This window comes from Saccostrea echinata, unplaced genomic scaffold (genome assembly GCF_033153115.1).
Source record: "Saccostrea echinata isolate AGI-Se365-2 ecotype Australia unplaced genomic scaffold, CSIRO_AGI_Sech_v1 ptg000056l, whole genome shotgun sequence".
In the NCBI taxonomy this organism is placed as follows: domain Eukaryota; kingdom Metazoa; phylum Mollusca; class Bivalvia; order Ostreida; family Ostreidae; genus Saccostrea; species Saccostrea echinata.
Window position 1 is genome coordinate 5566813 of NW_026889805.1, and position 25396 is coordinate 5592208.

At 34.0% G+C, this 25396-nt stretch overlaps 2 protein-coding genes across 2 annotated transcripts in view; one reads left to right on the forward strand and one right to left on the reverse strand.

Annotated features, from left to right (window-relative positions):
• Window positions 1-17389, reverse strand: part of LOC133173449 (uncharacterized) — a 70007-nt gene extending 52618 nt beyond the window's left edge. Inside the window, exon 1 of the mRNA XM_061308437.1 lies at window positions 15718-17389. Within this exon, the coding sequence (XP_061164421.1) occupies window positions 15719-16951 (1233 nt within the window). The 5' untranslated portion in view covers window positions 16952-17389 and the 3' untranslated portion in view covers window position 15718. The remainder of the gene's footprint in view (window positions 1-15717) is intronic.
• On the forward strand, window positions 814-25177 carry LOC133173448 (solute carrier family 49 member 4 homolog). Its single transcript, XM_061308435.1, has 13 exons — window positions 814-957; window positions 1080-1577; window positions 1690-1780; window positions 13378-13541; window positions 14543-14591; window positions 14684-14709; window positions 22084-22137; window positions 22235-22364; window positions 22451-22559; window positions 22930-22997; window positions 23092-23210; window positions 23500-23682; window positions 24959-25177. Exons 2-13 carry the CDS (start codon window positions 1220-1222, stop codon window positions 25072-25074), a joined length of 1467 nt encoding a protein of 488 aa, XP_061164419.1. The 5' UTR covers window positions 814-957; window positions 1080-1219; the 3' UTR covers window positions 25075-25177.
• Window positions 25178-25396: the final 219 nt, after the last annotated feature.

The following is a 25396-nucleotide window of genomic DNA, read 5'->3' on the forward strand; positions in this document are numbered from 1 at the left end:
CCAGTGAGCCATGTACATAATTATGATAAGGAAGGGTGCCTCTTCCAAAATTATGAATTTTATTGACCCATGGTCAGGGGTTGTGGTGTTAAGGTGGGGCTCTATATTGATTATATAGTGAAAGTGCAGTAATTCTTTGAAAGTCTTCTCCTCTGCTCCTGGATATTATGCTGTTGATCTAAGTACATAGTTATGATGAGGAAGGGTGCCTCTTCCAAAATTGTGAATTTCATGGCCCGTGGGTCAGGGGTATCATTGGGGGCCATAATGATTATTTACTGAAATTGAATTAATGCTTTGAAATCTGCTCTTTGGTATTAATTAAAGATTTATGATGAGCAAGGGTACCTTTTCCAAAATTGCTAAATGTTTGTCCCCAGGGTCAGGGGTTCCTGTGGGGTGGGGCACTACTGATTATATAGTGGAAATGCATTTTTTCTTTGTTTCTCTGCTCTACCTCTGGGTATTAAGTAATCAAAGTAAGCATGTTAAGTGTAGAGTTATGATGAGCAATGGTATCTCTTTAAAAATTGTGAATTTCATGGCCTCTGGTTTAAAACATGAACCAAATTTAATTGTTGGAAAGTTGTTGCATGATACTCAGGTGACCTATAAGGCCTGTGGGCCTCTTGTTTAGGTTCTGGAACCTGTAATTTTCTGAAACCTAATATCTTCAAGAACAGAACAAAAGCATGTGTCATGCACAAATTCTACTGTTGTCAATTTTCCCGTTTGTCCGTCACAGTGTCACTTTAAATCTGACTTCATATATTAAAGAAAGTCTAGTAAGCACCTGGTATAAACAGTCATGCGTTACTGCTTTGTTGTTTTAATATGTAGGTTATAGTGATAAGTTTATCTTCGTGATAAGTATACTAGTATTATATCTGACATAGATCAACAGTGATTTGTTCAGTATGGATGTTATCAATTATAGGTATAAAGGAAAACTTGAAGGTATGCTGCGTAAGCAAAACATTCAGAGAGAATTATATATTAAATATTAAAATACATGTATTTATCATTATTTTATTTTAACAGAATTTTAACTTTGACGTCTTCCTTTAATTCATTATTAGGTTTTGACTTGTATGATGTCGTCTAGAATAATTGTTCGCAGCACCAAGTCAGTTTAAATGTAGTTTAAATGAAGTTAATAATGGATTTAGTTTCTTTATGATTTTGCTTAAATGATTCGACGTGGAATTAAAACGAAAATATGTCTACCAAAAATCTTCTTGTGAACGAGGAATCACCCCCATCTTATCAGTCCATATACCCAGCGGAAGTAACCATAACAACAGAGCAGAATGACATTCAAACCACCGTGACCCCCCAGTCTGTCATAGACCCTGATACAGAAACACACATTTATAAACGGCGCTGGTATGTGTTAATAGTGTATTCTCTGCTGGCCTTTACACAGAATGGTGTTTGGAACACGTGGGGACCTATTGCTGCATCGTCAGAGGAAGCGTTTGGTTGGTCTGACGCGGACATCGCCCTCTTGTCAAACTGGGGACCAATATCCTATGTTCTGGCAGCCTTCATCATGTCTTGGGTTGTTGATGTTAAAGGTGCGTTCATTTATTATTTACACATTGGGAATAGTCAACAGAAGAATTGAGCCATTTTCTATAATTTGTTCTAAAACAATTCTTTAATGTTTAAGTATTTTACAATTTACAGGACTTAGATGGTCGTGCTTAAGTACGGCGGTTATGATAGCCCTCGGCGCTGGTGTGAGATGTATAACAGACCGGCCTCCTTATGTTAAATGGTAAGTGGCCACTAGTACAATCCAATCTCATATACGCATAGAAATTATACGGTAAGCCTGATGCGATATACTAGTAATCGGCTTAATACTTGTACTTGATAACATTGTAACGACTGTTTTCTATTTTTGTTTATTCAAATGAATATCATTGCTTATGCGTGCAGTGCCAACAAAATTGCATATAAAAACCCTACTCAAAAATAGAACATTCATTGACACATGGAGGGAGGGAAAATGCAAGTGTAGTTCCTGCAGAAACCACAGCGTTGGGGCAGCATAGCTGATGAGACAATATTTATTTATTATTTATTTTAGAGTCATAGTCTTCTATTTTTGCAGTTTTTCATTTACTTTTGAAGTCTTTCATTTGCTTTACTGATACCACCTCATTTTATTCTATTTAGTTTTTCTAAATTTCTTTTATATCAATATGTTAAACTTTGTTATTTACTTAAATTTCCAATAATAAGGACCCTGGGGACTGAAACATTTGGAGTAACATCCTATGATGGCAAAAGTGTAAGCTCTCCAGGATACAAGTTTCTTTTATTTGTTGCTTTTGATGTCTGCTTTTTCCTAACCTAACAACAATACATATCCTGTCTATGTAGGTAGGGACTGACCCAATCACTAGACAGGATGTGTGTTGGTGAGGAACTTCAATTATTTTTTGTTTTTTTTATTTTGGTTAAGCTGTATCTGCTTGAATTTTTAAGTTTCTAAGCTATCAATTTTATTTTTCTATTATTAATACAATTATGCTTTTTAATCTGATTCTATGTGTTTAATGTAGTAATTTATCCAATTTGCTATTATGATGATGCTTACTTTTTATTTTTGTTCTTAATGCAATCATTTTGCTCTTCAATTTTCTGTTGTTTTTTTCTAATTCTTAAATTTGTTTTATCTGCCATGTGTGTTTATATATGTACATGTGTTTTTTGCATGTTAATTTATGTTGTAAATGTTTTCTCTGTGATATTTTTAGCTGTGATAGTCGGTTAAAGAGCTCTACAGAGCTCATGTTCATTGTTAAACTATGTAAAAAATGCCGACTTTAAATAAAATTTACTTACTTACTTAAAAAATATAATGATATATTTTTACTGATTTACTTTGTGCTTTCCTTAATATAACACGTCCAAGCACACAATTCAAAACCCAGAGGCAAACACCCCTTGAACAACATCAGTTGAGAACATGCCAGACATGTTGTATTGTTTCCAAGACAACCTTCGTCAGGTTTAAGCTAGTCTTGATGCTACAATGATACTTTATTATGTTCCCCAAACGGAGTTTGGGAACATATTGTTTTTACTCTGTTTCTTCTTCTTCTTATTATTATTAAGGTCTTCCGTTTCAGACGGAAGACCTTATAGTGATTCTACTGTTTATTATTATTATTATTTTTTTCTCGTTTTTTGTCCAAGCGATTTCTCAGAGATGGCTCAATGGATTTTCTTGAAACTTTCAGGGATTATGGCAAATAAAATAAACTAAAAACATTTTTAAGGGTTTTGCAAAATTCACTTCCGATCGTCAGATATGTCCGATTTCCGTTTTTTCAAAAGAGATCATGTCCGGACGATATCTCAGAAACGGTAAAAGATTAAGACTTCAAACTTTCAGGGATTATAGATCATGACAAGTATGTTTGCAGAATATGTTTAAATCCGTCAGCCGTCACTTCCAGTCGTCACAGGAGGAGATCAAAGAAATCGAAAATTTCAACTTTCCTTATTTTAATTACATCTTGCATCGCATTATTGCATCTATTTTACAGTTTCGAAATATGTTAGTCCCACCGGAAACAGAAACGTCAACTTCCGGTTACAAGAGAAAAACTACATAATTTGAATATTTTACTTTCCAATAAATATCGCAATAGATGAAGTATTTGAAATGATTTTTAGATATGTTATTTAGACTGCAAATGTCTAGAGTAACGTCAAATATCTTGGTAAAATTCACTTCCGGTCGCATGTTTTACTGTCCGCAAAATAAGAACTTGTCAAAGTGAGATCTCAGAAACGGTAAGAGATTAAGACACCAAACTTATATGAGTATTAGAACTTAATGAGTAGGCAAAACTCTTTGGGTTAATAGCGTCAGCCGTCACTTCCGGTCGTTACAGGAAGTGATCAAAGAAATCAAAAATTTAAACTTTTCACTTTTGAAATAAAACTTGTCATATAATTGAATCTCTTTCACAGTTTCTATATGTGTTGGTCTCACTGGAAACAAAACACGACACTTTCCGGTTATAAGAGAGAAACTATGTTATTGGGATTTTTAACATTCCCAAAGATATCACTTATTGATAAAGTTTTGAAATGATTTTTACATATGTTATTGAGACTGCAATTGTCTAGTGTGAAGTCAACCATCTTAGGAAAATGCACTTCCGGTCGCGTTTTTTTCTGTCCTCAAGTTGAGATTTTGTTCACCTAAATGCTCAAAAACACTACATGACTGAAGTCAAAAACTTTCAGAACTTATAGTTAGTTACCAGTTTATCTACATCATGTAAAAATCGTACGTTGTCGTCACTTCCGGTCGTGACAGGAAGCGATGCCAAAAAGTGAATTTTTAAAGTTTTTTTTTTCTTTTTGCAGAAATGTTTGGCTAATGCAGATGTTAGATAGACCATGACCATGCAAATTATTTTTATACATTTTATTTGTTTGGAGCACTTTCGTTCATGACGAAGTACATAAAGAAAACAGAAAAGTAATTCCGTTTGTTTTTATCTGTATCTACATATCTTTGGAAGTCTTGAGATAACTTTTGTTATTATTTAGAGTAATCTTATTGAGATGATTGTGAGGTTTTTTTTCTCTAAGAAGTCAAGAAAACGGAAGACCTGTTATTGCCAAGGCAATAAGTATCTAGTTATGTTCCCCAAACGGAGTTTGGGAACATATTGTTTTTACTCTGTTTCTTATTATTATTAAGGTCTTCCGTCTTCACGGAAGACCTTATAGTGATTCTAATGTTTCTTATTAAGGTCTTCCGTCTTCACGGAAGACCTTATAGTGATTCTACTGTTTCTTATTATTAAGGTCTTCCGTCTTCACGGAAGACCTTATAGTGATTCTACTGTTTCTTATTATTATTATTATTATTATTTTTTTTTTCCCCAAAATTTTGTGCAGGCGATTTCTCAAAAACTATTCAGTGGTTTTAAATGAAACTTTCAGGAATTAAGCGTCGTCAAATGAACTTTGTTCATCAGAAGGAAAATTTGGAAAACTCGCTTCTGGTGCCAAGTTATTGACAGTTTTCTGATTTTAAAATGAAATTTTGTCCCCCCTTTTTTTCAAAAATGGTTTAAGATATGAACTGGAGACTTGTTAGAGATGATAGGTTATGTCCTCTAGATGAGGGGAATCACCTTTTTGTGCGTCGTCAATACTTCCGGTCGTTACCGGATGCGAATTTAAAAAAGTCGTATTTTTAAACTTTTTTGTTTTTCTATATTTTTCTTTTATTTTAATAAGGTTAATAGAGACTCTTCTGAAAATTCTTTATATATAATTTATTTTAGAATTGATCAATCCAAACTCTAGATATTCGCATTTCTAAATTTGAAGCGGGTCCAAAATGGCGGCTGTCTCTGTAAACTCCGATAAGTAGGTCAGAATTTACGGAGTCAGCCGAGCGTTTGTTTGAATGAAAGTACCATAAGGATCAAAGAAATGTGAAGGAAATGTTGGATTGTCACATCACAATTACGTTGCAATTCTGTTTCGCAATAGAGTTTTAATCCGGGGTTTCCTCAAACGTCTACTATAATTTTTCTTGTCTGTATCTCAAAGTAGAAAAACGACATGACTACAAGTGGAAATACGATAACTACAACCTTTTGTTTTACACCATGGAAAAACTGATCCTAAACCATGGTTATAAGTAAAAGCTTTTGAAGAAACTTGCCTGACTAAAGCAATCAATATATAGTAATTATTACGTGGCCATTGTTTTTTCCCCATGCAGGCTTGTGTCATATTAAATGAACAGAAAAGACAGAAATAAGAAAACCATTTTTTTAAAGATTGTTTAATGAAAATGATTAAAATATTTTTTTTTCTAAAAGATGTTGTTATTGAACATAAATGGTATCAGATTCCTTGACCGTCGCAGGACGAGACATGTTTTTGGGCGAAACATTCTAGTCTTCCCATGAATGTGTAACTAATCGGGATAGTCCACTTTGGGGGTAAACAGGAAAATAAAACTTGTAGAAAATCTTACCTAAATCACTGCTTCAGTGTTACTTATCCATACGATATATAATAAGTACAATATGATAAATATACTTTCTCAAGCTCGATATTCAGGTTATAAGAACATACATTTTGATATTTCATTGAAACCATCACCATTCAATAGAAAATACATTCCGAAGGAAATGCGCGAATATTTAACCGTGACGTTTGGCGCGAAATAATGTATCGTGACCAACCTTTCGTAGTAGACAAATGGTCTGATGCAGAAGTATATAGAAGTGCAGAAAAAGATTACATGGACATGCCTGTATATGGAATTACATGAAATAAAAAGTTGAATACATAAAGAATAAAAGAAAGTAAACAGTATCATCAGAGAATGGCTAAAGATATGAATATGAAACTTGCTGAGGTGATAGAGCATCAAATGTAGATATGGTGATTGACCATTATTTTTCGTCGTTCCTACTTCCGGTCGCAAACGGAAGTGAATTCAAAAATGTTAAATTTGCAACTTTTTGTTTTTCAATATTTTTCTTTGGGATTTACAGGGTAAATAGAGAGTCTTCTGGGAGTTTTATGCATATTTTCATCTTTTTGATTGAAAAAGTTTGCAGAGATTTTTATAAAATTCACTTCCGGTCGAGTGTTTACCTGTCCTCAAAATAAGAATTTGTTCTAACAATATTGCTCGGCAACAAGAAACGACTGAAGTCTGAAACTTTCAGGTCTGATAGTCAGTCATCAGTTTATTTGAATCGTGAGAAAATCTTGTATCGCTGTTACTTCCGGTCGTGACAGGAAGTGATGCAAAAAAGTGAATGGTTAATGGTTTGCTTTCTTGGATTTTCACGCTGAATTTCTTTTATCACTTTTTCAGCGTGAATTTTTGTTTTTATTTTCAGAATCGGACGGAAGACCTCTCATTGCTCGCAATGAGTTTCTAGTTATTATTAAGGTCTTCCGTCTTCACGGAAGACCTTATAGTGATTCTACTGTTTCTTATTATTATTATTATTATTATTATTATTATTATTATTCTTATTTTTTAGACAAATTTTGTGCATGGAATATCTCGAGAACTATTCAGTGGATTTTCTTCAAACTTTCAGAGATAATGCGCTATAAAATGCCATTGTTACATTTGAAAGAGTTTTGGAGAAATTCGCTTCCGGTTCCAAGTTATGGACATTTTTCTGATTTTAAAATGAAATTTTATCCACGCGAGATCTAAAGAACGGCTAAAGATATGAACTGGAGACTTGTTGGAGAGCATAGAACATGACTTCTAGATATGCGGGTTTGCCTTTTCGTGCGTCGTGAGTATTTCCGGTCGCTACCGGAAGCGAATTTAAAAAGTCAATTTTTTCAACTTTTACGTTTTTCAATATTTTTTTTTAATTTTAATAGAGGTAATAGAGATTCTTATCGTAATGCTTAATATATAATTTGTTTTTAAAATTGTCCACCAGAAGATATTTTAAAAATAGATTTTTTAGACAAATCTTGTGCACGCAATATCTCGAGAACTATTCAATGGTTTTTCATCAAACTTTCAGGGATAATGCGCTATAAAATGCCATTGTTACATTTGAAAGAATTTTGGAGAAAATCATTTCCGGTTCCAAGTTATGGACATTTTTCTGATTTTGAAATGAAATTTTATCCACGCGAGATCTAAAGAACAGCTAAAGATATGGACTGGAGACTTGTTGGAGAGCATAGAACATGACTTCTAGATATGCGGGTTTGCCTTTTCGTGCGTCGTGAGTACTTCCGGTCGCTACCGGAAGCGAATTAAAAAAGTCAATTTTTCAACTTTTACGTTTTTCAATATTTTTCTTTGATATTAGTGGGGTAATATTTCTTTATAGATGCTAGTTACTGAACATAATAGGTATCGGATTCCTTGAGCGTCATATGGCGAAACGTGTTTTGTTGCAAAACATTCTAGTCTTTTCATTAATGTGTTACTAATTGGAATAATCCACTTTGGGGGTAAAGAGAAATATAAAATGTGTAAGGAAACTTAGCGCTGCCTTTATGTTACTTGCCTGTATACGATATGTTATATATACAGTGTGATAAATATACATTCTTAGGCTCGAAATTCAGGCTATAGCAACATATATTTTTTTAAATTTCATTGAAGCTATCACGTACACTTATTCAATTGAAGACACATTCCAAACAAAAGGCGCGAAGATTTACTCGTGACCTTTGGCGCGAAATATTGATCTTGACCCGCCTTTCACAAATGGTCTGATGCAGTAGTGTAGAAGTACAAAAAAAGATTACGCGGACATGTCTGTATTTGGAATTGCATAGAATAGAAAGTTGAATGCATAAAGAATAAAGGAAGTAAACACAATAGTTTTTTTTTTTAATTTTGATCAGTAACAGATTATTTTCTCCGCTATCAGTTATTCTTAAAACTCAAGTAACAAATCCGATGTAAATCTACTAGTACTTGCACAAAATTTAGCTGGCTAGTTTTCATCCTATAATTCCGCACTATAAGAAAAAAAATTAACCTGCCTGACACTCGTTACTTCAGGGAATGAGTGCAAGGTAAACATCGATGATGGCTGGTACATTGCGCTAATGTAGTGGTTTCAATATTAAAGAACAAGGTTCAATTAGGGTCTTTTTTGGCCCTGTGAATTTCAGAAAAATTGAAACTGCTTGGTTTTAGTTGACAATGCATTAAATATCATTTAAACCTTTGATGACTGCGTATCTATCAAAAAGACGTAATTTTCTGGCTAGCCAATGCATTATGACGTCATGAAATGCGCCATTTTCCTCATATCCTGAAAAATTCTAAAAAACAGCCAATTTTTAAAGCTATTTTTCGATATTTAATATAGAGCGTAACCTCTGATCTTAAATATGCAACTATTAACTGATAGAACTATTTCTGAGGATTAGAAAACCTGTTTTATTTTTTTTTAGATCAGAGGGTGCGCTCATATTATTTCTCTTCTGTGAAAGTACTCAAATATACTAGTTTTCCTTAAAATTCAATAACATTGCAATTCCATGAAGCCTGTTTTCCAGAACCTTTGCTTTAAGGAGAAAATTTTTAATAGGTTATGAAAGCACTAAGTCTCTACTTTATCTTGATGTTTAAAATGGAACATAAAGTGTTAGTCAATAAATTGGTATATCTACAGGTCCATTTTATGCATAAAGTGAACCTAGCTCTTTTCAGGCAGCCGATCTTGGTTTAATCCCGACTATATCTGAATTTTTTGCATTTTTCGTTTTTATTTATCTAGAGTAACCTTAAATATCTTTCAAAATTTCACTTTTGGTCGCGTGTTTTTCTGTCCTCAAAATGAGAAATTGTCTGAGCGACATCTCAAAAATAGGTAAAAGATTAAAACACCAAATTTTTATGAGTAACAGACCTTGAGGAGTAGGCAAAACCATTTTGGATAAACGCGTCAGTCTAAACTTCCGGTCGTCACAGGAAGTCATCAAAGAAATAAAAAAAATTAACTTTTCTTTTTAAAATTAAAGTTTGCATTAATTTATTGTATCTCTTTCGCTGTTTTAAAACTTCAACTTCCGTTTTAGGTGATAAACTAAGTTATTTCGATATTTAACTTTTGTCATAAATATTGCTTATCGATAAAGTACTTGAAATGTTTTTTATGCATTTTGTAGATACTGCAAATGTCTACAGAAACGTCAGAGATTTTTTTTTTAATAAAATTCACTTCCAGTCGCTTGTTTACCTGTCCTCAAAATTAGAATTTGTTTTCACAATATTGCTCGGCAACAGTAAACGATTGAAGTCTGAAACTTTCAGGACTGATAGTCAGTCATCAGTTTTCTTAATCGCGAGAAAATCTCGTATCGCTGTTACTTCCGGTCGTGACAGGAAGTGATGCAAAAAAGTGAATGGTTAATAGTTAGCTCGTTGGATTTTCAGGCTGACGACCAGGGTTAAATCTCCAGAGTGTCTGAATTTCTTTTATCACCTTTTCAGCTTGAATTTACGTTTTTATTCTCAAAATCGGACGGAAGACCTCTCATTGCTCGCAATGAGTTTCTAGTTAAGGTCTTCCGTCTCCACGGAAGACCTTATAGTGATTCTATTGTTTCTTATTATTATTATTCTTTTTTTTTTTAGACAAAATTTTGTGCACGCGATTTCTCAAAAACTATTCAATGAATTTCTTTGAAATTTTCAGGGATAAAAGGTCTCTATATGAATTTTATATAAAATTCCGTTTTTTGGTAAATTCGGTTCCAGTGCCAAGTTATGGACAATTTCCTGATTTTAAAATGAAATTTTGTCCTCGAAGGATCTAAGGAACGGCTAAAGATATGAACTGGAGACTTGTTAGAGATGATAGGACACGACTTCTAGATTTGCAAAATTGCCTTTTCTTGCATCGTCAGTACTTCCGGTCGCTTACGGAAGTGATCAAAGAAATCGTTATTTTTCAACTTTCTTTTTTTAAATCAATACTTACATCGCATTATTGCATCTCTTTTGTAGTTTCGAAATATGTTGGTCCCACTGGAAACAAAATCGTCAACTTCCGGTTATAAGAGAAAAACTACATAATTTCAGTATTTTTCTTTCCCATTAATATCGTTTGTAGATAAAGTTTTTGGAATGAATTTTAAATATGTTATTTAGACTGCAAATGTCTAGTGTAGTGTCAAATATCTGTGTTAAATTAACTTCAGGTCGCGTGTTTTTCTGTCCTCAAAATGAGAAGTTGTCTGAATGAGATCTCGAAAACGGTAAGAGATTAAGACACCAAATTTATATGAGCAACAGACCTTAAGATGTAGCCAAAACCATTTGGGTTCAGAGCGTCAGCCGTCACTTCCGGTCGTCACAGGAAGTGATCAAAGAAATCGAAAATTTCAACTTTTCTTTTTTTAATTAAAAATTGCATCACTTTATTGCATCTTTTTTGCAGATTCGAAAGATGTTGGTACCACCGGAAACAAAAACGACAACTTCCGATTATAAGAGAAAAACTAAATAATTTGAGTATTTTACTTTCCAATAAATATTCTTTATAGATAAAGTACATGAAATGAATTTTAGAAATGTTATTGAGACTCCAAATGTCTAGAGTAATGTCAAATATCTTTGTAAAATTCACTTCCGGTCGCGTGTTTTTCTGTCCTCAAAATGAGAAATTGTCTGAGCGAGATCTCAAAAACAGGTAAACGATTAAAACACCAAATTTTTATGAGTAACAGACCTTGAGGAGAAGGCAAAACCATTTTGGTTAAACGCGTCAGTCGTAACTTCCAGTTGTCACAGGAAGTGATCAAAGAAATCAAAAATTTTAACTTTTCTTTTTTAAATTAATACTTGCATCACTTTATTGTATCTCTTTCGCTGTTTTGAAATATGTTAGATTCGACCGGAAACAAAAACGTCAACTTCCGGTTTTAGGTGATAAACTACGTTATTTCGATATTTAACTTTCTCATAAATATTGCTTATCGATAAAGTACTTGAAATGTTTATATGCATTTTGTAGGTACTGCAAATGTCTAGAGAAAGGTCAGAGTTTTTTTTTAAAAATTCACTTCCGGTCGCTTGTTTACCTGTCCTCAAAATTAGAATTTGTTCTTACAATAGTGTTCGGCAACAGTAAACGACTGAAGTCTAAAACTTTCAGGACTGATAGTCAGTCATCAGTTTATTTGAATCGCAAGAAAATCTTGTATCGCAGTTACTTCCGGCCGTGAAGGAAGTGATGCAAAAAAGTGAATGGTTAATGGTTAGCACGTTGGATTTTCACGCTGACGACCAGGGTTAAATCTCCAGAGTGTCTGAATTTCTTTTATCATCTTCTCAGCTTGAATTTACGTTTTTATTTTCAAAATCGGACGGAAGACCTCTCATTGCTCGCAATGAGTTTCTAATTAAAGTCTTCCGTCTCCACGGAAGGCCTTATAGTGATTCTATTGTTTCTTATTATTATTATTCTTTTTTTTTTAGACAAAATTTTGTGCACGCGATTTCTCGAAAACTATTCAATGAATTTCTTTGAAATTTTCAGGGATAAAAGGTCTTTATACGAATTTTATATAAAATTCCGTTTTTTGGTTAAATCGGTTCCAGTGCCAAGTTATGGACAATTTCCTGATTTTAAAATGAAATTTTGTCTTCGAAGGATCTAAGGAACGGCTAAAGATATGAACTGGAGACTTGTTAGAGATGATTGGACACGACTTCTAGATTTGCAAAATTGCCTTTTCTTGCATCGTCAGTACTTCCGGTCGTCACAGGAAGTGATCAAAGAAATCGTTAAATTTCAACTTTCTTTTTTTAAATCAATACTTACATCACATTATCTCTTTCGTAGTTTTGAAATATGTTGGTCCCACCGGAAACAAAAACATGAACTTCCGATTATAAGAGAAAAACTACATAATTTAAGTATTTTTCTTTCCCATAAATATCGTTTGTAGATAAAGTATTTGGAATGAATTTTAAATATGTTATTCAGACTGCAAAGTTCTAGAGTAATGTCAAATATCTTTGTAAAATTCACTTCCGGTCGCGTGTTTTTCTGTCCTCAAAATGAGAAGTTGTCTGAGTAAGATCTCGGAAACGGTAAGAGATTAAGACACCAGACTTATATGAGCAACAGACCTTAAGATGTAGCCAAAACCATTTGGGTTCAGAGCGTCAGCCGTCACTTCCGGTCGTCACAGGAAGTCATCAAAGAAATCGAAAATTTCAACTTTTCCTTTTTTAATTAAAAATTGCATAACTTTATTGCATCTTTTTCGCAGATTCCAAAGATGTTGGTCCAACCGGAAAGAAAAACGTCAACTTCCGGTTAGAGAAAAACTATATAATTTGAGTATTTTTCTTTCCCATTAATATATTTTGTAGATAAAGTATTTGAAATGAATTTTAAATATGTTATTCAGACTGCAAATGTCTAGATTATCCTTAAATATCTTTCAAAAATTCACTTCCGGTCGCGTGTTTTTCTGTCCTCAAAATGAGAAGTCTGAGAAAGATCTCAAAAACAGGTAAACGATTTAAACACCAAAACTTGTATGAGTAATTGACCTTTAGGAGTAGGCAAAACCATTTGGGTTCAACGCGTCAGTCGTCACCTCCGGTTGTCACAGGAAGTCTTCAAAGAAATCAAAGATTGAAACTTTTCCCTTTTAAATTAAAACTTGCATCACTTATTGCATCTTTTTCGCTGTTTTGAAATATGTTAGATTCCACAATTATAACTAGTTTGGTATGTGTTGTTTGGTCCCCTGTCCAGCAGCGCACGCACGCCACAGCTGAAGCAGTGTTTCCTAATGGCATTGGCATTGCACTGTCCCTTCTAATAGGTAGGACCACTTCTCTTCCAGGACGGTTAATATTGGTCAGTTTCTGAATGGTTTGGCGGGCCCGGTTGCCATGGGTGTTCCGCCAGTTTTGTCAGCTTTGTGGTTTCCTGTCAAAGAACGCACAACAGCCACAGCAATTTCCTTCGTTGTTTCAAGCATCGGTATCGCTGTCTCGTTTTCGCTTGGTACGTCTTGTTGAATTAAGTACTTACCACATCTTGTCTTTGAACAATTTAGCCAACAATCGAAGCACTGCAAATCCATACACACGGCTTATCAGCACACATGTATCCTAGCATACAAGAAGACAGACTATACAGGTTCAATCCAAAATGTACGCTCAAATATACTCTATAGGTCCGTGAACGTAGGACAAATGTTGAATGGGTTGGCGGGACCTGTAAGCGCTGTTCCACCCGTACTATCGTCTGCTTGGTTTCCAACAAACCAGCGATTGACAGCTACTGGTGTCACAACTGCGTCATCATTTCTTGGCATCGCATCTTCCATGGTAATAGGTACAAGTAATGTTATTTGGGTTTCCCTTCGAGTATGTCACTTGTACTCAAAATTTATATCGGTCTTTTTTTTAATCTAAGAGCATAAATGGTACTATTTTTCCTGGAAATATTACCGTGTAGAAAAAAGTTAAATGTGAAAATTATTTGTATGGCACATCAATTTCACACACACACACACACACACACACACAAATTAAATACTGCTTTGATTTTGAGATTTTAGATTCAGTCTCCCTGATTATAAATAACGGTTTCTAAACCACAGTTCTTGATGTCAAAGTAAACTTACTAAAACTCTTACATCCACTGTATCAGCAATTTGAACCCAGTACTTCCACACTTTGATTTGAACCCAGTACATATTTTGAATAAAATACCTACACATAACTCTGCATATCAAATATTTTTTAAAGGTTTAATTCATATATCATATATGTACACAGGCACTCTGGCTTCGTTCAAACCTTATTTAGTATCACATGTATCCTGTTTCTAAGTTTTAGAAATATGAGCCTTTGTTAAATGGCTGATCACTTGCTGGGCTTTTTTAAGTGAAAAAATTAACTGTCTCTCATAAAAGCGTAATTACCATCCAATGATTTTGAACAGTGCCAATATGATGCTGAATTATCTATGATCATGCATATTAACTGATGTCTTTACAGGTCCATATATGGTACCGGACAGAACCTCCAACACAACCTCCACAGTAAGGTATAAAACAGTGTTACCTTTGTTTTTATATTGAACAGTTGCACTTTAATTATATGTGTTATTCGATCACATCTGTTCATAATTCGTTTCAGCAATACCTCATTGATCAACACAACAGGTAAGCAGAAACCACATCTAGCATAATTACAATGGAATATCCATAACTATAGGCTACAATTCACTATAGAATATACAAGGTACTAGTTCAGCACATCTAAATATCTCAAAATTATATAAAGGACAGTTGATTCTATAATACAGACAAAAGAGGAATGCTACAGGAATTCAATCATATCCAGATTTAGTATTGCCATACTTTAAAAAAGAAGAAATTAAAGTGTCTCTATTTCTGCAAAATATGGAAGGGTAATTAGTGCCACGTAATTTTTTTTAAGTTGGTAATTCCAACTTAAAAGTTGGTAATTTCAACTTTAAAGTGATAATTCCAACTTTAAAGTTGGATATTCCAACTTTAATCTTGGCTTTTCCAACTTTAAAGTTGGTTTTTCCATCTCTGTGTGGCTTTATGCATTATATTCAGATACTTTGTAGCTGGACTCGTGTTTCCGTTTTCTGCATGTAATTACAATGGAAAGAAAACGTTTTAAATTATGAAATAATGATGAAAGAAGGAATTATTAATTTCATTCTGTTTTCATGTACAGAATTGATACATTTAGTTCTGTTGTATTTGTTGTAGCATGTAATATAGTGTTGAGTCATCTTATATATCGAACACCTATTAATGGTCTCATTTGTTTAAGCTTATTCTCTCAAACATAACAAAATATATGTCTGATCTCTTAAATAGGTTTGGTTGAAATCCTGTCAAGTACGTAGTTGTATGAAGTTATTCTCTATATAATTATATAAGATGGACTAAAAGAAATATAAGGGTTTTTAATTAAAAGTTGGAAGTTATATGTAAGGTCATATTGAAAGTAAGGTAAAAAATGATTGACACAGATTAATTGCACACCAGTCTATTTCAGAGATAAGATAAGATAAGATATTCTTTATTTCCCCCAAATTAATGGAGAGTTTGTATGATCAAATAATTAATTCATGTAACAACACAATACAAAAGAGAAAACATATTTATATATGTACAAATTTAATGTAAAACATTACAGGTTTCTACAATCTATGGCAAAAAGGCTTTTGTTTTTATATACTGTTGAGGCAACGATTATCATAATACGCTTCCATTTTGTAAAAGATATTTTTTCAAAACTTGTGCCTTGAACACAACCCATTAACGATAAAAACTGTAAATCGGGATCTTGATCTTCAAATAAAACATACTCGTTTACATCAAGTATATCTAAAATGTCCTCAAACATAGTTTCTCTGTCGTCTAATAATGTAAAACAACTTAAGATCAAGTGCATATTATAGTTACTTGTTAGCTTATTACAAAGTTGACAAAATTTACGAACAATTTTCATCGATGAAACCTGAATCAAAAAATTGATTAACAGTCTTTTTGAGGGATCCTCTCTAGCAATCTGCCACAATTTATTTGGGTTTAACATGGTATGTATTTTACTGAAAAAAGACATATCAGGATCTCCAGACAGAGCAGCACGCCATTGTTTTTCCTCTGCTGACCATATTGTTTTGATAATCATTTTTGAAAATTCCTTTTTGCCGTATATAATACTACAATTATTTTCAAACACATCTAAGAGCTGGTATTTGTTAGCAGTTTGTAACATGTTTTTGGTTGCAAAAAATTTTTCAGATACATGAACATCAGAAATAAACTTATAGATCTGATAATGTACAGAGGTTTGTTCTGACCTATGGAGTCTACCTAAAAAAAGTAGGCGACATTTATCAATGTAACCCTGTATAGTCCACAGACCAATATTTGAGATGCTTGAAAGTGACGGAGAAAACTTTGAAAATCCTTGAATTATTCTGGAGAAGTGTCTTTGTACATATTCAAGTTGTTGCATGTCTGTTAGTGACAATGACGGCCAAATATCGCAGGAGTAGAGGGCAGACGGTAGTACGACCCGTTTCCATATTTTTGCAGATACAACGGGATGAATGTCAGAGTTATTAACACCAATAGAATATAAAGAGTGGATTTTTGATCTAGCAGTTTTGCACACTCGTTCTGTAAGTTTGTCACTTTTCATGTTGGCCTGGAGAAGGCAACCAGCATATATTGTATTTTCAGACTGAGGTATTTCACTACCAAAAAGCGTAACGCTACAAGATAAGGAACATTTTTGTGTTTTCCTAAATACAATAAAGACACTTTTACTAGGATTATAATGGAGTCTCCAAGTAAATGCATAGTTTTCTACATGGTTGAGTAAACACTGTAAGGATCTTGGTGAATTGCTCATTAGAGCAGTATCATCTGCTAATAGAATACCTGGAATGTGTTAATCACCCAGTAAAAGACCATTGCCATTTTTGCATATTTCATATAATAAATCATTAATATACACAAGAAACATAAAAGCACTAAGTATCCTTCCTTGCCCTACACCTTGACAAGTTTTGAACAAATTGGAGTTTACACCACAAAATGATACAAAACATTTGCTGTCATTATACCAGTACTTTAAAATTTGCCAAAATCTGGAGTCAATTCCAAGATTATACAACTTAAATAAGAGACCATTATGCCAGATTCTGTCAAAGGCTTTTTCATTGTCTAAAAATGCACAGAAAACTGGAGAAACTCTATCTACATAGTAGCTAATAGATTCTTTTAGGACATAACATGCTGGGATGGCACCATAACCATTTCTAAACCCAAACTGTAGATTATGTGGAAATGATTTTCCTCTACAAATTAGACCATCTTCAATTTTTGACAAAAGTATTTTTTCAAATAATTTACTGACTACAGATGTCAATGTGATACCCCTGTAATTAGTAGGAATACATTTATCTTTGTTTTTGCCTTTATAAATAGATATAATTTTTCCTACTTTGAACATTTCAGGAACGTATTTTTCTCTGATTATAGCATTAAAAAGTAAGCACAGTTGTTCAGACACAATATGACTACTGTATATAAGGTGTTCGTTAGTGAGAAAATCTGGTCCAGGAGCTTTTCCTTTGGTAAGCTGTTCAATTTGGTATTTGACATCTTCAACAGATATGACGTCCCCATCAGTGAATATGCCATCGCTGCTCTTTAGATTATTATCGATGTTCTGCACAGTTTCATCTATAAAGTGTTTAAAATCTTCATCAAATTTACCTGGATGGTACTCTTCGTTAGCAAGGTCAGAATAGTATTCTTGCCATAAATTGCACATGTCAGTAATGTTCTCAGCAGTTTTCCCTTTATAAATTAATTTTGATGGAAAAGATGAACCTGCTCGTTTTTTATTTTTCCATGCTGTCCTATAGAAAGTTCCTATATCAATTTCAGTGGCTTTGTCAATTTCATCGAATATTGCAAGGTGTCAGTCTTTTTGTGCAAGTCTGTGCAGTTTTCTGAATTTACGTTTTGATTTTTTATAGTTTTCATACGATTCATTTTGTTTATCTCTAGGAGATCCCTTTGATTCCCAGGTCCTTCTTGAGCATCTCATTTCATAATGGGCGCTGTTTAACTCGGATTTTTTCCAATATGGTTTTAGATGCGGATTGAATTTTCCATATGGTATATGTCGATCAGAAGATGCTAAAAGCGAAGCAGTAATATGGACAAGGAACGTATCAATATTATCCTTATGTAGAGTTCTTGTATCTGCTTGGTTTAAAAGGTTAGCAAACGAATTTTTTAACGATTCCAGTTTGTTGGTGTCAGCCAATTTCCATTTTGGGATGTTTCTTGAATAATCTGGAGGTAACTGGGCGAAAACACCAGTTATGTCAATTTCACAGAACAGAGGGAAATGGTCAGAAACTTCATAGGCAAAATCTTGATATATTTCGTTATATTTCACTTCTTGAGAAAGCCATTCAGGAACAAAAATGTAGTCTAGAAGCGACTTCAGTTTTTGATCTTTTGTTTGGAATGTATATTGGTGTTCAGTAGAAAATATACTACAAAGGTTTCCGTCTAGCGTATTTTCTGTAAGGAGCTTTGATTTTGGACTGCTAGTTTTGTTTTTGATATCTGTATTAAAATCACAACATAAAATTACAGGACCAGTTTCACTAAGCTCATCAAACAAGTCAAATACGTCCTGCATCACACGTTTGTATTCCTCGTAATGAAGGTTTGTTGAGGGAAGGAGGCATCCAATAATAAACTGGTTTGTTCCATAAATAATTTCAATTCCCATTATTCTTTCATTCGCTGTCTTCACCTCTTTTACAGAAAATTCACTGTTATTTCGAATCAAAAATGCAGTCCCTCCTCTAGTGATGTTGTTTTTGGATATTCCTGGTGTTGCAAAACAGGTTATGTTATCTGGCATTGATGTACGCAAACATGATAGACAATTTTTCGGAAGCCAATGTTCAGATATAAAAACGACATCTGCAAACTTTGTTACATCAGATAGTTCTGATAGGCAGGTGAAAACGCCATGTACATTCCAGCAAGACAGAATTATAAGGATTATTATGAAACGTGTCACTGTCATCATGGATCGTCTGTACTTCCAGGGTCAGGTTCAGTATTTCTGTCATTACGGATGATCCATTCTCTGGCCGAAATAGTTTCTGGCCAGAATTTTGGATTCTGTGTTTTTTCGTAGTCATCTTCATCAATGCTTGCACGGATTACAAATGTGGGAAATCTTCTTTCTGAGTGATGTGCTAGAAGAAATATGTCCGACACTTTAACATCTCGTTCTTCACACCATTCACGAATATCTTTTTGGACCTCCTCGAATGTTGTTCCTAGTGCCTTTATGTTAGCTAAGACAATTCGTTTAGTACGTTGTTTCCTGCGGACGAACGTATAACCTGTAAAAGTTGATCTTGGTTCTTTATTTTCATATTCATTTGGTATCCACTCATTGTCTTTTTCTGAAGGTGTAAGTACGCTTGCAAAAGTTTTCGTATTACTTAGATTTTCTTTCTGTTTTGCTATATCTACACTGCCCAGATCTTTTGTGCAGCTCAAAATAGGCGAGGGATCTTGTACTCCATCTATTTCACCTGTTTCATCTGTCTGTGACACTGCAGACCTGTGAATCTCAGAATTTAAGATCCGTATTTGATCAGTCTTGTCATCATCCTGACTGTAATCTCGATCTTCTTCCTCATCACTCCTTCTGCTATTAGAAAAGATGCCTGTTGTACTTACGCGGTCATGTTCTGGTTTTTCGTGTCGTGCATTTTGCTTATCAGCAGTTTTTGCTTTGGACTGCTTTTGTGTATTTTGCAGCGATCTTTGAATTTTCTTTAATTCTTTCAAAATTTCTCCGTTTGAGTCATTAGCCTCTTCACAAGATTTAAGTTTTTGTCGTAGATATTTCATTTCAGATTTAAGTTGTGTTGTAAAATCTGCTAGTCTTTTTTTCTCCTCCTCATGTGATGTCATTTCCTTTTGAAGACGGTTATTCTCTGCACGCAGTTGACGGATTTCATTGTTCTTGGACCGGATTTCACACGCAAAAACTGCTTTTAATTCTGTTAGTGCTTCCCTTATAGGTTGTAGCTCTTCGTGTAAGCATCCTTTTAGGGTTTGTAGAGTTAGTCCATTTAATGCGTCTTCTTCACATAAAGTCCTATTTGCAACCTGCGACGAGTCTTGTGAAACAGAGTTCTTCATTTTATATTTACTCATAACTTCTCTTTGGAACTCAGCGGACGACACAACGCCTTCTGTGAAAGCATATATATAGTACACATCAGATGCATACTTTTCCGTTATTGACTTCCCGGTACCTCTTTGCCGCCGTTCTGTTAGGAAACCTGTAGGGAATTCTTCGATTGTGGATTTTGCATAATCATACATACTTTGTCTTATTTCATTCATCTGATCTGGATTTTCCACGTATCTTTCCACCATGTTCTCTATGAAATTCTCTTTATCGTACTGACCAAACTGTTTTCTGATTTCTTCATATATTTCATTTTCAAGTTCTTCTGCATTTTGAGTGCAGTAAACATTATTTTCAATGTAACTGTCACTCTCGCAGCCGTTTTATTCATCTTTACTATTACTCATATCCAGAACAGCGAATTATAAACATGCTATCCTGAACATTTGGAAACACCCTGTACTTGTCAAACAGCCTAACGTGACCTCGTTACTGGACACGATTGAGTTACACCTGGGTGATTTTTATACAGGTAAACAGATAATGTTCGACCGGAAGTGATAATAACTTGAAAATTATGCACTTTTTTGATAAACTGTCACGATAGATATATAAACAGAGCATCAATAGCATAAAATACCTATTTTTCTACGGTTTTTGATGTCTGGATACACGTATTCGAAGCATACAACGGGTGCACCGTTCACTCACCGTTCCAAGTCGAGGGGCACCATACGGGAAAAAAAAAACTTAAAAGTTGGTAATTTCAACTTTAAAGTGATAATTCCAACTTTAAAGTTCGATATTCCAACTTTAATCTTGGCTTTCCCAACTTTAAAGTTGGTAATTCCAACTTTAAAGTTGGTAATTCCAACTTTAAAGTTGGTTTTTCCATCTCTGTGTGGCTTTATGCATTATATTCAGATACTTTGTAGCTGGACTCGTGTTTCCGTTTTCTGCATGTAATTACAATGGAAAGAAAACGTTTTAAATTATGAAATAATGATGAAAGAAGGAATTATTAATTTCATTCTGTTTTCGTGTACAGAATTGATACATTTAGTTCTGTTGTATTTGTTGTAGCATGTAATATAGTGTTGAGTCATCTTATATATCGAACACCTATTAATGGTCTCATTTGTTTAAGCTTATTCTCTCAAACATAACAAAATATATGTCTGATCTCTTAAATAGGTTTGGTTGAAATCCTGTCAAGTACGTAGTTGTATGAAGTTATTCTCTATATAATTATATAAGATGGACTAAAAGAAATATAAGGGTTTTTAATTAAAAGTTGGAAGTTATATGTAAGGTCATATTGAAAGTCAAGGTAAAAAATGATTGACACAGATTAATTGCACACCAGTCTATTTCAGAGTATTAATTTTATTTACATTAATAAACTTGGTAATAATTTAAAATAAAAGAAAAAAGCTAAGAAAAAGGGCCAGAAGAGCTCAAATTAAAGTTGGAAAAGCCAGGATTAAGTTGGAAAATCCAACTTTAAAGTTTGAATTACCAACTTTTAAGTTGGAAAAGCAAACTTTTAAAATTGGAATTACCAATTTTTAAAAATTATTACGTTGCACTAATAAGCTTTCGTAGCAAAACCCAAATAAGATCATTGTGTTGAAAAGAATGAAAGTCAGTCATATCATATCTATTTTTTACAAGGCCTACACAAGTTTATAGGCAGTATAATTTTATTTTAACCATATCAATTATTTACAAGACTAGTCGCTTGATAGATATTGTTCTTATAATTAAATATCTAATTTGGTAGATATTTCTTTCAGATGATGATAGAATTTCTCAAGAAAGACATGATATTATGATTTATATGTATGTTGGTAAGTTTCAATAATTCTAATATCTAAAATTGAACATGATTACTTACATGCGGTCCACTTTATGTATCTATTCCTTTCTCGGCTTTATTTTCCCCAGAAGCTGCCTGGGCCGCCTTTATTCTCCTGCTGATATTCATTTACTTCCCAGCTAAGCCCCCCAAACCTCCGACTTTGTCAGCTTCCGTGGAGCGCATGGACTTCAAGGCTGGCGCCAAGTGTCTTGTCAGGTTTATAGATTTTATATTTACCATATGAAATGTTTAACTTCTGAAATTCTCGGTGGCTGTATTATAAATGTCTGTATATTGTACAGAAATGTGCGGTTTTGGATTATATGTGCTACATATGGTATATCTCTGGGAGTCTTTAACTGTTGGCAGAGTGTTCTTGATGTCATCCTTAAACCTCACAACATAGACGAGGTAATTAATTCATTACAATTTAACAAAACTACAATTGATGAAATGTTGCATTGATGTACAAAACAAAAAGACACCCATTATCAATTCGTCAAGTTAAATAAAAAAAGCTAGCACAAATCATATTAAACACCATTTTAGCTGTCAAAAGGTTTCCATAAATATGTATTAACAAATTCCATCTTCGGTGGCGAATATTTCTTTTATAGTGGATTGCACTGGGCGTTCGATCTGTTGATCACTGGTGCCATTTTGCACACGAATGTCATATAAATGGATTTTATTTCATAATTTCGACATTACTTCCCTTTGTGCAACATTACAATAAGTACTATGGTGTATCTAAGAAATAATTATAAAATGTTTCTCACAGAACGAGGCTGGATGGCTGGGCTTCTATTCCATTCTTGCAGGTTGTGCTGGGTCAATAATTTTAGCAAAGTAAGCAATCCATTAAATGATTTACAATAAAGATTATCTGTTTTAACTGTATATGAAAAAAATTAGTCCATTTTTCCTATTATTGTCTTAACAGATTTGCGGACATATTTTCGCGTCATACGAAGATGTTCCTCTTGTTGTTATATATTTGTGGAAGTGCTTGCTTCGTCTGGTTTACTCTTCTCATAAATGGAACCATTCCAGAATCTACATGTAAATTTTATTTTATTCTTTAATATGGTAGAATGCCTCTTGGAGTAAATTTTACAATTTTGTCCCATATCCTGTATGCTGGAATCTTGCAATATAGAGTCTCAGCAGAACTGTACAAACTCTATAAACCAATGCACTGGTGTGGGCTTCCTACATTGAATTGCTGTAAATACTTCCATTTAAAGCAGAAATACTGTATTTTAAACCAAGCTCAGAATCACTTTCAGACTACACTCTGCTTTGTTCCATTGGTTTAAGGTTAGTAGTTTTGGTTTGGTTACATTTTCAGATTCTTTGTATGCTGCTATCATTCTTGCCACGCTTCTTCTTACTGCCAGCGTGCCCCTTTATTACGAGATGGCGTGTGAAGTGACTTACCCTGTGGCGGAAGGGATCACCAACTTTGTCCTGACTCTCGTCAATAACATAGGGGGACTGGTATTTCTTCTCGTCGGCATGATACCCCATATAGGTAAAAAAAGGAACGGTTATGCACAAGGAAAATATCAGAAAAGTCTGCAAAATTGCGAGTTCTATTTTTAAAACTATGTGAACAATTTTTTAATTGAGAAATTTCTTCACAAGATGTTTTACCAACATGGTGTAAAGCAACGCTAAATTAAGGTGTATTTCTGTTGTGTTCATCAATTCTGGATTATTATTGCAGAATAAATGTACCAGTATATTCTATTAAAATCTATACAGTATGTAATATATACAGGTAACTCTCGAAACCTCGAAGTCCGCGGGACCGAGGAAAAACTTCGAGAGATCAAGAGTTCGAGTTTTCAAGAGTCCGGAATTTTCCGGGTTTGTTGACAGGTTTTAAAATTAGTCTTACCGGATGTAATAATTTTCATGCAGTGCTTACCTTTTACACATGGTTTTTATAAAACAACGATATTTTTTCGTAATTCAGATGAATATTTCATTAAACTGAGTAAAGCGAAAAATGTATATCGTCATATCATGTATATTTATTTATTCTTTGTAATACGGACATCATACTACGCATTCGTTACATGAAAACGACATTTTGCAGCGACTCGTATATTACTTTGTCTATTCCAAACATGATCATTGAACACAGTTCTGTAAGTATTTGTTCAATAGAAGTCGTCATATTGACATTGAGGCTGTTTCTGCTTTTTTCATATTTCGTTCAACTTTGACACTGACTCGAAATAAAAATTAAATTAGTGTTTTGTCTTTTAATAAATTACTACTTTTCAATGACACTGCGTCTCTAAATTATCTTAAAAGAGTCGATGATAATTATTTATATAGGCAAAATATGATTCAATATAAATCAATTATCACCTTGCAGCATAAGTGTCACCTGAATAAACATCCTGTCCCTCGAGACCCGCGTCTTCTACCTGGGGCCATTTAAATGTCCAGGTAAAGGTGCTAATTATATAATCTTGTATACACATAGCCACTTCGAGGTATCGAGGGTAAATTCTAATAGAATATGCATAGCGGGACTGCATTTTGACTTCGAGGGATCAAGGGTTTCGAGAGATCAAGAGTTCGAGAAATCAAGAGTAAATTTGCTTAGTTATATAGTGGAAAAATTCGGGACCGGAGACTCACTTCGAGCGATCAAGAACTTCGAGAGATCGAAGTTCGAGCCATCAAGAGTTACCTGTATTTTCTTATGAAATGTTTTATTTTAAATTACGTCTTTCTAAACACCAATCAAATGCAAACTTGGCAATATAATGAACCTTGCAAACTTTTAACAGGGACGACTTGGGAGAACTGGGCGTGTCTGGGCGCTATTGGGTCCTGTATCCCTGTCTTATTCCTCATCAAAGAGAATTACAACCGTCTAGAAGTAGACGAAATCAAACGCCAGTGAAGAATGCCAGTGGCTAGATAAAGACAGGACAATGAGATTATTTACTGTAATTTATTTTATAAATATTGACGCTAGTTTTGAAAATAAAAAAAATTAAATCATATGTCTTGCAAATCCATTTACATTATGAAAGGGGAGTTGTCCCGTCACTCGTCCGCTTGGTGCAGTGGTAAGAGCGAAATTCTTTCCTCGTTCTGGAACCACGGAGTAAGGAGTTGATCCTTACGTCGCCAATTCTAATCTCACTGCGGGACGTGGATAAATACTGGTTCTTGGATAAGACCATGTCCTATGTTGCCGTAAGTGCCGAGAACGGGCTTAA

Excerpts from the sequence above, each read along its gene's own strand:
- LOC133173448 (XM_061308435.1), top strand. The coding sequence starts at position 1,220 with ATGTCTACCAAAAATCTTCTTGTGAACGAGGAATCACCCCCATCTTAT. Across the intron at positions 1,578-1,689 it reads TTGGGTTGTTGATGTTAAAG|GACTTAGATGGTCGTGCTTA; the intron begins GTGCGTTCATTT and ends TACAATTTACAG. Across the intron at positions 1,781-13,377 it reads CGGCCTCCTTATGTTAAATG|GACGGTTAATATTGGTCAGT; the intron begins GTAAGTGGCCAC and ends CTTCTCTTCCAG.